The 12705-nt window shown below is 46.5% G+C and overlaps 1 protein-coding gene across 3 annotated transcripts in view; it reads left to right on the top strand.

Annotated features, from left to right (window-relative positions):
* Positions 1–12705, top strand: part of ACTN1 (actinin alpha 1) — a 109836-nt gene that overhangs the window by 54164 nt on the left and 42967 nt on the right. For all 3 annotated transcript variants that reach the window (XM_004370977.2, XM_004370976.2, XM_004370975.2), the window contains exon 3: positions 8050–8164. In XM_004370977.2, coding sequence (XP_004371034.1) covers positions 8050–8164 — 115 coding nt within the window. The remainder of the gene's footprint in view (positions 1–8049; positions 8165–12705) is intronic.

Raw genomic sequence — 12705 nt, 5'->3', positions numbered from 1 at the left:
AAGAAAAGAATGAATAAATAAAAATTGGAAAGGGAAAAGAACAGCAAAGTTCCCAGGGATCCCACCAGTGCGGCTATGAGGTCTGGGGAAGTTGTTCTCAGGTGTTGCAGTACAGCCTGGCTAGAAGGCATAGAGGTATACAATGCCAGGTATTCAGGGAACAGAAAGAGAAGGAAGATATAGAGAGACTAGAAACTGAGTGATGAAGAAAGACAAAGAGGGAAAAGACAACAAAAGAAATTTAAAATAAAAAAAGAACAAGAAAAGCCCCCAAAAAACAGAAAAAAAGAAAAAACCAACGAAAAAAGAAATGCCTTCAGGGATCCCTCTGCACGTCTGTGCAAGTCAAGGGGGTAGGTTCCAAGCCACGCAGCACTGCCTGGCCAGAACGGGCTCCCAACTCAAGAAAAGGAAAAGAAAGCAAACAAACAATTCAACACAAACAAACAAACAAAAGCCCTGGGATCCCACCAGCGCGGCAGCCCAGACCGGGAAGCAGCTCCACAGCCCCTCCGGAAGAAGCAAAGATGGTGCACGGAGGCAGGTATTTGAGCGAAAGGAGGGGGAGGTGGTGAGAGGTAAGGAAGAAATCAAAAGAAGCAAAAAAAAAAGCAACAGCAGCAGCCAACAAATGGCACTCAGAGAGCCAGCTAGTGTGGACTGGTGGAATCCAAGCAGCCGGTGCTTCCCAGACAAGAGACTGTGTCCACGGGATGCAAAGGAGGCCAAGTGGGGGTGAAGAAGGGTAGTGGGTGGGAAAGCGTATATCACAAATTACCAGAGCTCCTCAGCCCCTCAGGAAGAAGCAAAGATGGCGCACGGAGCCAGGTATTTGAGTGAAAGGAGGTGGAGGTGGTGAGAGGTAAGGAAGAAATCAAAAGAAGCGGAAAAAAGCAACACCAGCAGCCAACGAATGGCACTCAGAGAGCCGGCCCGTTCGGGTGGGTGGAATCCAAGCAGCCGGTGCTTCCTAAACAAGAGATTGTGGCTGCGGGAAGCAGAGGAGGCCGAGTGAGGGTGAAGGGTGGGGTGGGGTGGGAAAGCGTATATCGTAAATTACCGGTTGTTTTGTCTCCTGCTGGAAGCTCTGTGAAGCTGCTTTCTCATACCTCCTGTTTGCTGGTCTCCGATAGGAGTCCAAGATGGCAGATCTGCACTGCATTAGCTGCATGAATCTCTCCTCACTCTCCATTCTCTGTCAGTTTTCTCACTCAATTTGGTGCTTGGCTGAGTTCTTTATCTCTTCATTTGATGTTTTAGGGTTTCAGGATTGTTGTTTTCTCTGTTTGGCTTACAGTTTTTCGGATGTTTGCTGTGGATGGACAGCGTGGTGCTTCTGCCTAGAGTGCCATTTTGCTGGAAGTCCCTGCAGTATTTGCATTTTGATGAAGTTTTTTTCAGTTATTTTTTAATTTTTATGTTGGTGATTTACATATTATAAACCTGCAGTACATACAATTTTATATCTTGCTATTGTTTGTTAATTATATATAAGCATTTTCCATAATAATACATAGTTTTAGTACCCATCGTTTTGACTACATAATATTCCATTAAATGGATGAACTATAATTTACTTAACTAATACTTTATTAATGTAACTTTCTTTCTGATTTTTTATTCTCAAGTAATGCTGGCAAGAACGTCTTGGCGCTCACAGCTTTTTCTTTATTTAGCATTATTTATTCAGGGCACCATTTCAGGATTGGACTCTAAGGGTTTATGCCCATTTTAGTTCACCTTGGCAAGTTGCTTTCCACTGGAGTTGTACCAAATCACCCTGCCTGCAGTAACACATTGAGTGCTTTGTCCTAGTACCCTAACGTTGGGAATTATCAGAAACTTTTTTTTGTGAATGTAATAAGTGAGAATTGGTACCTTTGTTTTAATTCACTAGACATGGGCGGTGTGTGTGGTATGTCTGGTTGGGGTCCCAGTGACACGTGTTGTTTGTTGATCAAGCCCAGATGAAAGGAGCCCCCGTGCCCCTCACAGGAAGTCCCCTGAGCTTTTGCCACCAGATTCCCAGATGGCTAATGTTGACTGATGGTTTGTTCTGAGTGTTAACTGTGGTAGACACAGGTGTCTGCTGAGTGCTTGTTTTAAGATGCCATGCTATTGTGTATGTGACTGTTTTTGTTAGGAGACTTAGAAACATTTCATATTTTCCCACTGTAGAAACAGAGGCCCAATGAATTTTAATTCAGATCTAGCCTGCTAACATCTTTGGAGGGGCTGTAGGGTGTCTTATTTTATTTTAAAAATTGTACCAGCATTCAAAAACTACAGAATTTTGCCTACAAAAGTCCACATTTCTGACTCCTGTTTATGGGAGGTCTGGCAACTGAGGGCCCACGTTCCCATGGGGAGCTGAGGAGAGGCTGCTTCGTTCCAGCATCCCACCCATACCTTCAATCTGTGTCCTCCTGGTGGAGGAGAACATGTGTAGGCTGGAGTCAGGAGGCCAGGTTCTGAGCCTAGATGTGAAGATACCCAGCTGTGTGGCCTGGGGAAAGCCACTTACCCTCTCTGTTCCATGTAACCTCTGTTGTAAAGTGAGAGTTTGATCTGAATGATGGCTAACATCTCTAGCTTTAACATTCTTTGGTGAAATGTGTTAAACAGCATAAACTTGTAATAATTTTAACTCTAATTACTCCTTCTCCTCACTTATTGACCATCTTGTTATCTGACATTTTGCATTTACAACAATAGTAAAAAAAATCTACTATCCAACTATTTTGCACATTAATGACACACCTCTGGCAGTTACATGCTGAGGTGCAAGATTTAAGTAACACTGGCTATAATGGCTAAGGTTCTGTGTCAGCTTGGCTGGGCCATGATTCTCAGTGGCTTGGCAGTTATGTAATGATGTAATTTGGCAGTTATGTAATGATGTAGTCATCTTTGTGATCTGATGTGGTCCTCCTCCATTTTTGCATAGCACTGATTTTGCACAACCACCTGGTATTTGGAACCTAACCATGTCAATAAGTGAGGAGTGGGTGTATTACAGTAATAGTGATAAGTTGAGCAGTCACTATGTTCCACACCCTCTTTTCAGTGCTTTAAGTGGATTGTCTCATTGAATCCTCCAACAACTCCATGGGGTAGGTGCTATTACTACCCCTATTTTACAGATGGGTACATTGAGGCCGAGCTGTGTTAAGTCACTTGCCCAAGGTTGCCACCTGGCTAGCAGTTCATTGTGCTGAGATTTGCACTCAGTCCTCTTCAGAGTGATTGAATCCTTCCAGGCTCATAGTGTGATCCTGAGCAAGTCCTGTGACCTTCTTATGCCCTAGTCTCTCGTGTTTAACAACCATCCCTGCCACTACCCCGATCCCCCAGATCAAGGCTATGAACGCCACTAGACTTTAAAAGCTCAGCCCCTGACTCATGTTTATGGAGTAATCCTCTGTATCCCAGATCCCTGCTGAGTGTGATTATTCAGATATCCCTTCAGCATCTGAAATTTAGACTATGATGATGGTATTGACCACTTCATGTACACTTACTGTATTTCAGACACATGTGAATATATTATATCATTATTATTCATATAAATTAACATTACCATGTTAATATTGTCTTAGTTAATCTTTATCACAGTCCTGCCTGGTCAGTGCTGTTGTTCCCATTTTACAGATGTGGAAATTGAGGCTCAAAAAGGCTTATGTGACTAAAGTCATATGCTGGTGTGTCTGAGCTAGGGAGCAGGGAACACATGTTCTCCAAAACCACTGGCCTTTTCAACACATTATAAAGGAAATACATTGACATGATACCGGTTAAAAATAAAACGAAAAGATGCTAGCAGAGTTGTGTAAAAGCAAGACTGTGAGACCCATAGAGAAGATAGACAGAGGTGCTTATTTTTCTCCACGGCCAACTCCATAGACCTGGGCTTGAGCTGCCCCTGCCTGTTGGAGCCTGGCCAGGCCCCTGTTTGTCACCCTGGGCTGTAGCGCTGGACAATTACCTTTATACCAGATTAGACATGGGTAGATGCTTCAGGGTCAGCAAGGGCCTGAACAGTGTCCGTGTTCTCTCCCAGCCCCTCCCTCTCTGTCCAGGGCCCTCAGAGAAGCTGTGCAGCCTGGCTGGGTGTGGGCAAAGTGTGGGGAGGGGCTGCTGCAGCTCTGCTCACTCTTCCCAGAGTAGCCCTTGGCCCCACGTACTTTTCCTCAGACCTCTTGGAGCCTTGAGCCCCTTTTCTGGAACAGAGTGGATCTACTGAGGGCCATGTCTCCTCATGGCCTTAGGGACAACTGAAGAACCCCATGATGGGACTCTTGGAGCAAGGGAAAGGTCAATTTGGACAGGGAGGCCTAGTTGGAACTGAGGCACTGAAGTGGCCCCTTTTATCTGAATGTGACTGGACCTTAAACCTGCTGGGGCAGAACTACCCACCCTACCACTCTGGGGCATCTGGCTGGGGGCCGTGGGTCTCAACCCCAGGCCTCAGTGGGCTGTTGGCTTCTTCTTCCTTCTGGACGCCTGGGGCACTGTTAAGAGGCAGGTGTCTGCCTTCTGTCAAAGCGAGGAGTAGAGCTTGAGCCTCAAGACCAGGCCTGCCCTGAATCAGAGGAGAGAACACGGTTGGGTGGTACATGTGGACAGTCCACATTGCTGAGACTGAGCTCTCGCTACTCATACCCCATTCAGCTCCTCTGCTGCGGCTGTGCGTGGCCAGTGTCAAAGTCATAGGTGTTCTGCCCCCACACCACACTGAGCCTCTCCCATTAACATAGCGGCGCCAGTTAAAAAAGAGAGCTCTTCAGATAGACATGTTGTCATTTTAGAAACAGAGTCTAGGGCTTTGAGGGCATGGAACCTAGGACAGGTGAGTTTGATGGGCGGACATGGGTGGCTGGAGGCAGGGAGGAGCGAGCCCTTGGGGACCTTTAACAGTAATGTGTCAGGAGACCTGGACTTTTTCCTTCTTTTTACCATTTATTGAGCACTTACTAAATGGCAGGCATTATCTGGTTAATCCTCTTGACTTTTATGAAGTGCTGTTACCATCCCCATCTTACTGTTAAGGAAACTGAAGCTGAGAGGGATTAATCTGGAGGTCACACAGCTACTAAACAGTACATCTGAGAATTGAGCCGAGACCCGGCCGATCCTAGGAGTGTTCTTAATCACTGAGTTACTGCCACCATTTCCTACTTGGGCCTGAATGTCATGGGAGGTACTGTTTGTTGGGGGAACTTTCAACAAAGTTGGAACTGGAAGGTGCTCAGGACCCCTCTCAGGCCTGCAAAGCAGTAACGTGTGGGGGCCAGGGATCAGGGTTTGGGGGTTTTAGCAAAGTTCAATTCCTGAGGCCTCAGTACCGGGTCTTTGTACTAGAGACCAGAGCAAACACAGGTGTGTTTTTGTCTCTGGGCGCTAACCCTGACTTCCCCAGGAAATGAGGCCGGCTGCTTTTAACATCACTTTTCCTCTTTCAAAAGCAGTATCTTTTTACAAAAGCCTTCTCTTCCTCCTTCAGCTTGCCCCCCACTCCCCACTTCCATAACTGGGCAGTAAACACAGTGAGATTTCACAGCTACCAAGGGTGGGGATGCCAGACGATTCCCAACAGGATCCTGACCACGCTGGGCTTGAGCAGTCCCTTTTAGTTGCTGGGGCTAATCTGTTCCTCTTGAGTCAGGAGAAAACCCTATGCAGAAGGCTGAATGGGGTCTAGGAGGTGTGATGAGAGCAAGGGGCTCTGGCAATACAAAAACCAGAAACCAAACCCATTGCCGTCAAGTCCATTCCGACTCATAGTGACCCTGTAGGACAGAGTAGAAACTGCGCCATAGGGTTTCCAAGGAGCTGCCGACCTTTTGGTTAGCAGCCAAATGCTTAACCACTGCATCACCAGGGCTCCGTAGCAATACAAGATGGTGGTAAATGAACAAAAAGACCCTCCACCAAATATGGCAGTCTCTGGGTGGTGCAAAAGGTTAAGCATTGTGCTACTAGCTGAAAGGATGAGGATCAAACCCACCAGAGGCACCTTGGAAGAAAGGGCTGGCAATCTGCTTCCAAAAGGTCATAGCCATGAAAACTCCATGGAGCACAGTTCTGATTTGATACACATGGGGTCGCCATGAGTCAGAATCGACTTGACAGCAACTGTTTTTTGGGTGTTTTCCCCCCAAATGTGAGTGTAAAATGTGATGACATTTGGGTAAAAGGCATGTAATGTGTTTAGATGGCAACTGGGAGAGAATATGCAAAAATAAGGAAAATTATGTTTATTTTTAAAAATTGAAAGTGCTTCAATATTGTTTTACAGCAACAAAACAGCTACAACAAAATGAAAATAAAGCCCAACTACCAGGTCTGCAATGCCAATGGTAGAGAACGGGCACCCAGTAAATAAAGACTCTTTCTTACTTGCTGCCTGCCTTGTCCTCTGCGCTGTCTTCTTCCAGAGGGCCTGACAGTGCTGTTTGTCCTGTCACTCCCCTGCCCTGACACCGTTCAGCATCACCCACTGGTGTGCTTTGATCTTACAGGGCCCTCCAGCTCTGCGTCTGTTTCTCACTTGCTCCCTCACCCAGTTGCTGAATTTTCTCATCTACTAGAATGTTCACTGCACAAGGGTGGGGAATTTTGCTCTTGTTCACTGCAGTATCCATGACTGTGTGCTGGGAGTCTAGGGATATGAAGGTGAACATTGAGTCCCTATTGTCGGGTGCTCCCAGGTGGTAGTGGGAATGAAGGAGAAGGGAGGGGGGGGGCATGGAACTGACAAGTGGGCCAGGCAGTTACCGTGCAGTGTCACATGGGTAACGATGGAGTGAGTACAGGGTACTGTGGGCTCTGTGTGCCCAACCTAGACAAGGCAGTGGCTATCAGGAAGGCTTCCTGGAGGAGGTAATGTCTTAACCCAATCTTGAAAGATGAGTTGAGTTAGCCAAGCAAGATATAAAAGACAGTTCAGGCTGAGGAATCAGTATATGCCCCTGCCCACCCCCAATCTATGTGCCAGTCTTCCCAAAGCCTTCGGATAGCACAGGTACCCTTGTTCTCTTTATCATGCGAGTGGGGCTGGCTGACGGTGGAGGTGTCTTTGCAGGAAGAGAGTGAAGTATTATGTGTTGGTAACTTATACCAGTGAGACATGATTTAAAGACAAGGCCCAAAGTCAGGGAAGGTGTCATACACTCTCTCCTCCTCATCATCTACGTAGACCTCCTCATCTCTTCATCTTCCTTCTTGGTTGCAGGCTCTTCAACTCTTGCTTATAAACCTAAACAGCCATTTCTTTTCTCCTAATAATCACTGACATGGCATTCCTTCCCCCGCCCATTCATTGTCACTTCACTTTCGAGTTCCCCATGGCAGGTGGAAGTGGTGGGGGTTCATGAGTCTTGTGACCTTTCCTGGAAGAAGGGGTATTTCTAGTGTGGCTGCTACTATTATGATATAAGTAATACACTGCTCACCCTTGGGGACATGCGGGAAGAGAACTTACTGGCCCTGCAGGGTAAACTGAACGTTGATTCTTGAGCTCCATATAGCTGATGGTACCATTTAGTGCAGAGAAGTCTGCTGTCGCCAAAGGATGGATTAGATTGGAAGAGAGCTCTTCTTTCTGGTTCTTATAGAACATGACAGATGGAGAGAGACACTGGCCTAAGTTTTAGATGGGTGTATGAAATTGAAGTGTACACTTTTGTTTCTCATGTTTGTTGAATCACCTAGTTCCTTGTTTGAGCCACCAGGCAGTGCTGTTGGCACAGGACAGCTTGGTTGGTTGTCTGCCTGATCATCACTTGCTTATTATAGAAGAAGTGTCAATGTGGCCGCTCTCTCCCCATGAACTGGAAAATTCCAAAGTTGATGGTCTTTGCATTTAGCCTCCTTACGTTGCTTTTTTGGATTTCTTCCTCATGCTTTTGCAGCTTACTTAAGGTGACTCTTCTCCACCCCAAATACAAGCATGCACATTTTGAGGTACTTACCTTTTTCTTATTGGGGGCCTCAGAGACCATGTGACTTGTGGGAAGACTGACCACTTGCTCTTCTTTCCTTTGCCAGACGTTCACAGCATGGTGCAACTCCCACCTCCGTAAGGCGGGTACACAGATCGAGAACATCGAGGAGGACTTCCGGGATGGCCTGAAGCTCATGCTGCTGCTCGAGGTCATCTCAGGTGAGGTGGATCCTTGGCCTTGGGAGTCCCAGGGCAAAGGTGATACCAGGTGGGCAGAGCCACTCTTACCCAGGATGTGGGCTGCCTGCTGGGTTAGGCCACTTTGGGAATGCTGCCCTGATACCTCTGCTTCTGCTCTGAGCCCTTGGTCATTACCAGCTTTGGGCCTCTTGAAAGAAGTTGAGGATGACATGGATAGATTCAGACTAGGAGACTGGCCTCAGTCCTGGCTCTGCTACTAACAATCTGTGTGTCGTTGGGCAAGTCACTTTGCCTTTCTGCCTCACCATCCTCATTTGCAAAAAGAGAGGGTTTGAAGGGTAGTCTCTGGAGTCCCTTTCTCCACTAGGTTTCTGTGGTCAAGAACACAGTCATGGGTGACCATCTCCAAACCTTGGCTCTGCTGTTACCTACCTAACTATATCCAGATGATCCCAGGCCTTTATCCACCTCCCAGCTTGGAATTTGGGTGTCCAAATGTCTCAAGGGACAGCACCACTTGAATGTACATCTCGGCTCTCTTTATGGACGCCTTTCCTTTACCATCCCTTAAAGGTTGGTGGTCGCTAAGATTCTAGCCTTGGTTCATGTACTAGGCAATCTTAGCTACTTTCTTCATTTTACCTTTCACCTTGGTGCCAGTTAGTCCGAGACATAGACTCAGTCCAGACCTCTCTCTTGAGCCCCTATTAAATACTGAACCTCTTCAGGCATCTCCATCCAGATGTCCCATAGTGTCCAGAAACTTGGCATGTCCAAAATTGTACTTCCTGCTCCTAGCTATAACAAATCTCTCTTTCCTCTTGCATTCTTCATCTTGTTCTTGATAAATGATATCACTGTCCATCCATTCTTCTGTCTCTAATGTAGAATTCATCTTAGACAGCTTTTTCTTGCTCCTCTTTCCAGCTTGACATTCAAATTCTGTTCATTCTATTTCCTTTTTCTATAACCCTCTTTTAACCCCTTCTACCATAGTGTCAGTACAGGTCTATGTCAGATCTCAGCTAGATGATACCGCAAAGGCCTTCGACTCCCCTCCCCCCCAGCTCCTCCCTTCCTACCGTGTCTACCCTCTGCACTGTAGCCAGCAGGATTGTTCTATAAGCCAAATATGGTCATGCTGTTCCCTGCTCAAAACCCTTTAGTGCCTCCCCAATGCTTTGAGCAGACAGTCCACATTCCTTAGCATAGTTTGTAGGATCCTTTGTGAGCTGGCACCCACTTTGTTTTTAACTAACTATTCCCATAAAAAGGAGCCCTGGTGGCACAGTGATTAAGCTCCCAGCTGCTAACCAAAAGGTCAGCGATTCAAACTCACCAGCCGCTCTGCAGGAGAAAGATATGGCTGTCTGCTTCCATAAAGACTACAGCCTTGGAAACCCTATGGGGCAATTCTACTCTGTCCTATAGGGTCACTATGAATTGGAATCAACTCGATGGCAGTGGGATTCCTAAAAAGCTTTCAGACCCCTCTGCCAAACAGAGAAACATGCAGTTTTCCCTGAATGATACGTACTCCCTGACCTCTGTGCCTTTGCACAAGCTCTAACTGCCTTCTAGAATGTCCTTCCCTACCTCCTTCCCCAACACTCCTCAATTTTTTTTAGAGAAAAACCTTGGCATTACTCTTTTTCATCCTCCTCTCAATGAGATTCCTTTTATAAGCTTCCCTGGCTCCCACCCTAATTTGAGCTGGCTGTCCCCCTGGGCTCCGATTAAAAAATAAACAAACCAGTTGCTGTCAAGTTGATTCCGACTCAAGGTAACCTCATGTGTGCCAGAGTAGAACTGTGCCCCATAAGATTTTCAGTGGCTGATTTTTTTTTTTTTTTTGGAAGTAGATTGCCAGACCTTTCTTCTTAATTCCTCTGTTGTGTCATTTTCCACATGGTGTAATCATTTTTGGCTTACTTGTTTTCTTCCCCACTTGTTACTGAGCTCCTTAGGGCATGGACTGTCTCAGTCCTGTGTCCCAAGTGCTTGAAACTGTGTTCAGCACAGCTACTCAATAAATAGCAGGATGATTGAGTGGCCAGGGCTGGGCTTGTTCCCGTGAATGAGCTGAGCCTACCCCCAGGGAATCGAGTACTTCTGTGAAGCAGCTTGTCCTTTCCCAGGGCTAGGGGAGATCGGATCACCAAGACATTCATTGCCTTTTCCTCCTAAGTGTTTCTGAGTTGGTTGGATGACAGGGACAAGGGAAAGGAAGGGGGATGCTGCTTACAGAGATTCTCAAAGTGTGGCCTTTGGGTCACCCACACCAAAATCAGCTGAGCTGCTTGTTCAAAATGCAGATTCCCAGACCCCTCCCCAGGTGTCCTAAGTCAGAAATTCAGGAGTAGGGGAAAGGGAACTGGACAGCTAAGGTTTAGCAAATTCTCCAGGTGATCTTTGTGCAGACTGAAGTTTGAGAGCAGCTGGCCTGGGCCTCCTGTATTTAACCTTTGCCCCTCTGCTATCCTCATTGGAGAATTCCTATTCCAGCCAGTGTACACAGCGGGGATATCAGGCTTAGCAGGACCCCAGGGCTGGGAGCTGGGCATTAGCAAGAGCAGCCTTCCAGGGAGGGCCGTGGTGCAGTCTCCATTCATCCTATGGCGAGGGAGCTCCTAGGGCTTCTCCCCTGGATAGGAGGGGGGTGGGCTGCTTTGCTGGAGAGGCCATGCAGCAGCCACGGTCTCTGGAGAAGGGCCTCAAGTAAGAACCGCAAATACAAAGTTTGGATTTAATAATAAAAATCAGCAGTGCTACCCTAGAGGCTGGAAAGGCCTTGGAGAAGTGCTGTTCTGATGGGGTGGGGCATGGCTCAGTATCATGGCTGCCCCGGCCTCTGGAACCCTCTTGGGAGGCAGCTAGATGGGTTGGAGACCACAGCAGGCACAAGAGTTTCTAGAGTTTCAGTCTCTAGAGCAGTGATTCTTAGCCTTTTGTGGTCCCTCATCTCTTGGAGACTCTGAAAGCTTTGGGCCCCTTTCACAGGTATGGGCGCTGTGTTGCTTATGTAAATATTTCAAATAGTTTCATGAGGTCCCTGGACATCCTTTGTTCTGGGATAAAAATGTTCTTAATGGGGTTTTTGGAGAACCAGCTGCTCTACCCCAGTTACCCTGCAGCTTCTAACCTTGAAGCCTGAGCAGCAGAAGCTCCCACGTGGAAGCTGGGGGCAGGGGCTGAGTGAGGATGGACAGTTGACATGGAGCTGAGCCATGGTGATCAGGGAGGTGGGATAACAGGACAAGAGAGTGGTTCTCAAATGGGGAGGTGACTCTGTGGGCAGTTCCATTTAAACACCCTTGGAATGTTTTTAGAATATTCTGGAGAGACCCACACTCCTTCCCAAGGCAAAGTAGTCCAGACTAGAAGGTGTTCAGGACTTTGCATATGCTGTTCCTTCTGCCTTCATCACCATTCCCTGCAGTCTTTGCCTGGCTGCCCTCCTACTCAGAAAGGCCTTCTCTGACCACTCAATTCCTTCTTTTTCTGCTCCCTTCTCATCTTTTTTTTTTTTTTTTTTTGGGGGGGGTAAAGATATACAGAGCAAAACATACATTGATTCAACAGTTTGTACATCTACAATTCAGTGATGTTGTTACATTCTTTATGTTGCACCACATTTCTCGATATCCTTTTCCGAATTGTTTATCATCATCAACACCAACTCACTACCCCCTAACCTTCTCATCTAACCTTTTGAGTTGCTGTTGTGAATCTAATCTCATACAGATAATTCTTTAAAAGTACGTAATGCTCAAGGCAGACATTGTATTGCAATCAGGGCTTCCAACTGGTTCAAAGAGAATTTGCATTTCCACCCCAGATATACTGCATCAGAATCCACATTTTAACAAGATCCCCAGATGATACTTATGTATAACTTCCTGGGAACTTGTTAGAAATGTAACTTCTAAGCAGGGAACTTGTTAAAAATGGAAATTCTCAGCAGCGGTTTTGACAGGAACGAACCTGAAGCCCTGATTCTAATTAAGCCACATTACTCTTTGGTTTGAAACTACCACTTGTCTGTCATTTTGTTGTACTGTGGTGACTTGCATGTTGCTGTGATGCTGGGAGTTATGGCACCAGTATTTCAAATACCAGCAGAGTCGCCCATGGTGGACAGGTTTCTGTGGAGCTTCCAGACTAAGACAGACTAGGAAAAGGACGTGGCAATCTACTTCTAAAAACAACTGGCCAGTGAAGACCTTATGAATAGCAGTGGAGCATTGTCTGTTATAGTGCTGGAAGATAAGCCCCTCAGGTTGCCAGACACTCAAAATACAACTGGGAAAGAGCTGCCTTCTCAAACTAGAGTCAACCTTAATGATGTGGATGGAGTAAAGCTTTCAGGACCTTCATTTGCTGATGAAAATCAAAGACTACAGCCTTCAGTATGGATTACACCTCAATATAAAGAAAACAGAAATCCTCACAACTGGACCAATAAGCAACATCATGATAAACGGAGAAAAGATTGAAATTGTCAAGGATTTCATTTTACTTGGATCCACAGCCAATACCCATGGAAGCAGCAGTCAGGA

This window comes from Trichechus manatus, unplaced genomic scaffold (assembly GCF_000243295.1).
Source record: "Trichechus manatus latirostris isolate Lorelei unplaced genomic scaffold, TriManLat1.0 scaffold00010, whole genome shotgun sequence".
In the NCBI taxonomy this organism is placed as follows: domain Eukaryota; kingdom Metazoa; phylum Chordata; class Mammalia; order Sirenia; family Trichechidae; genus Trichechus; species Trichechus manatus.
This window is presented reverse-complemented; position numbering and strand designations above follow the sequence as displayed.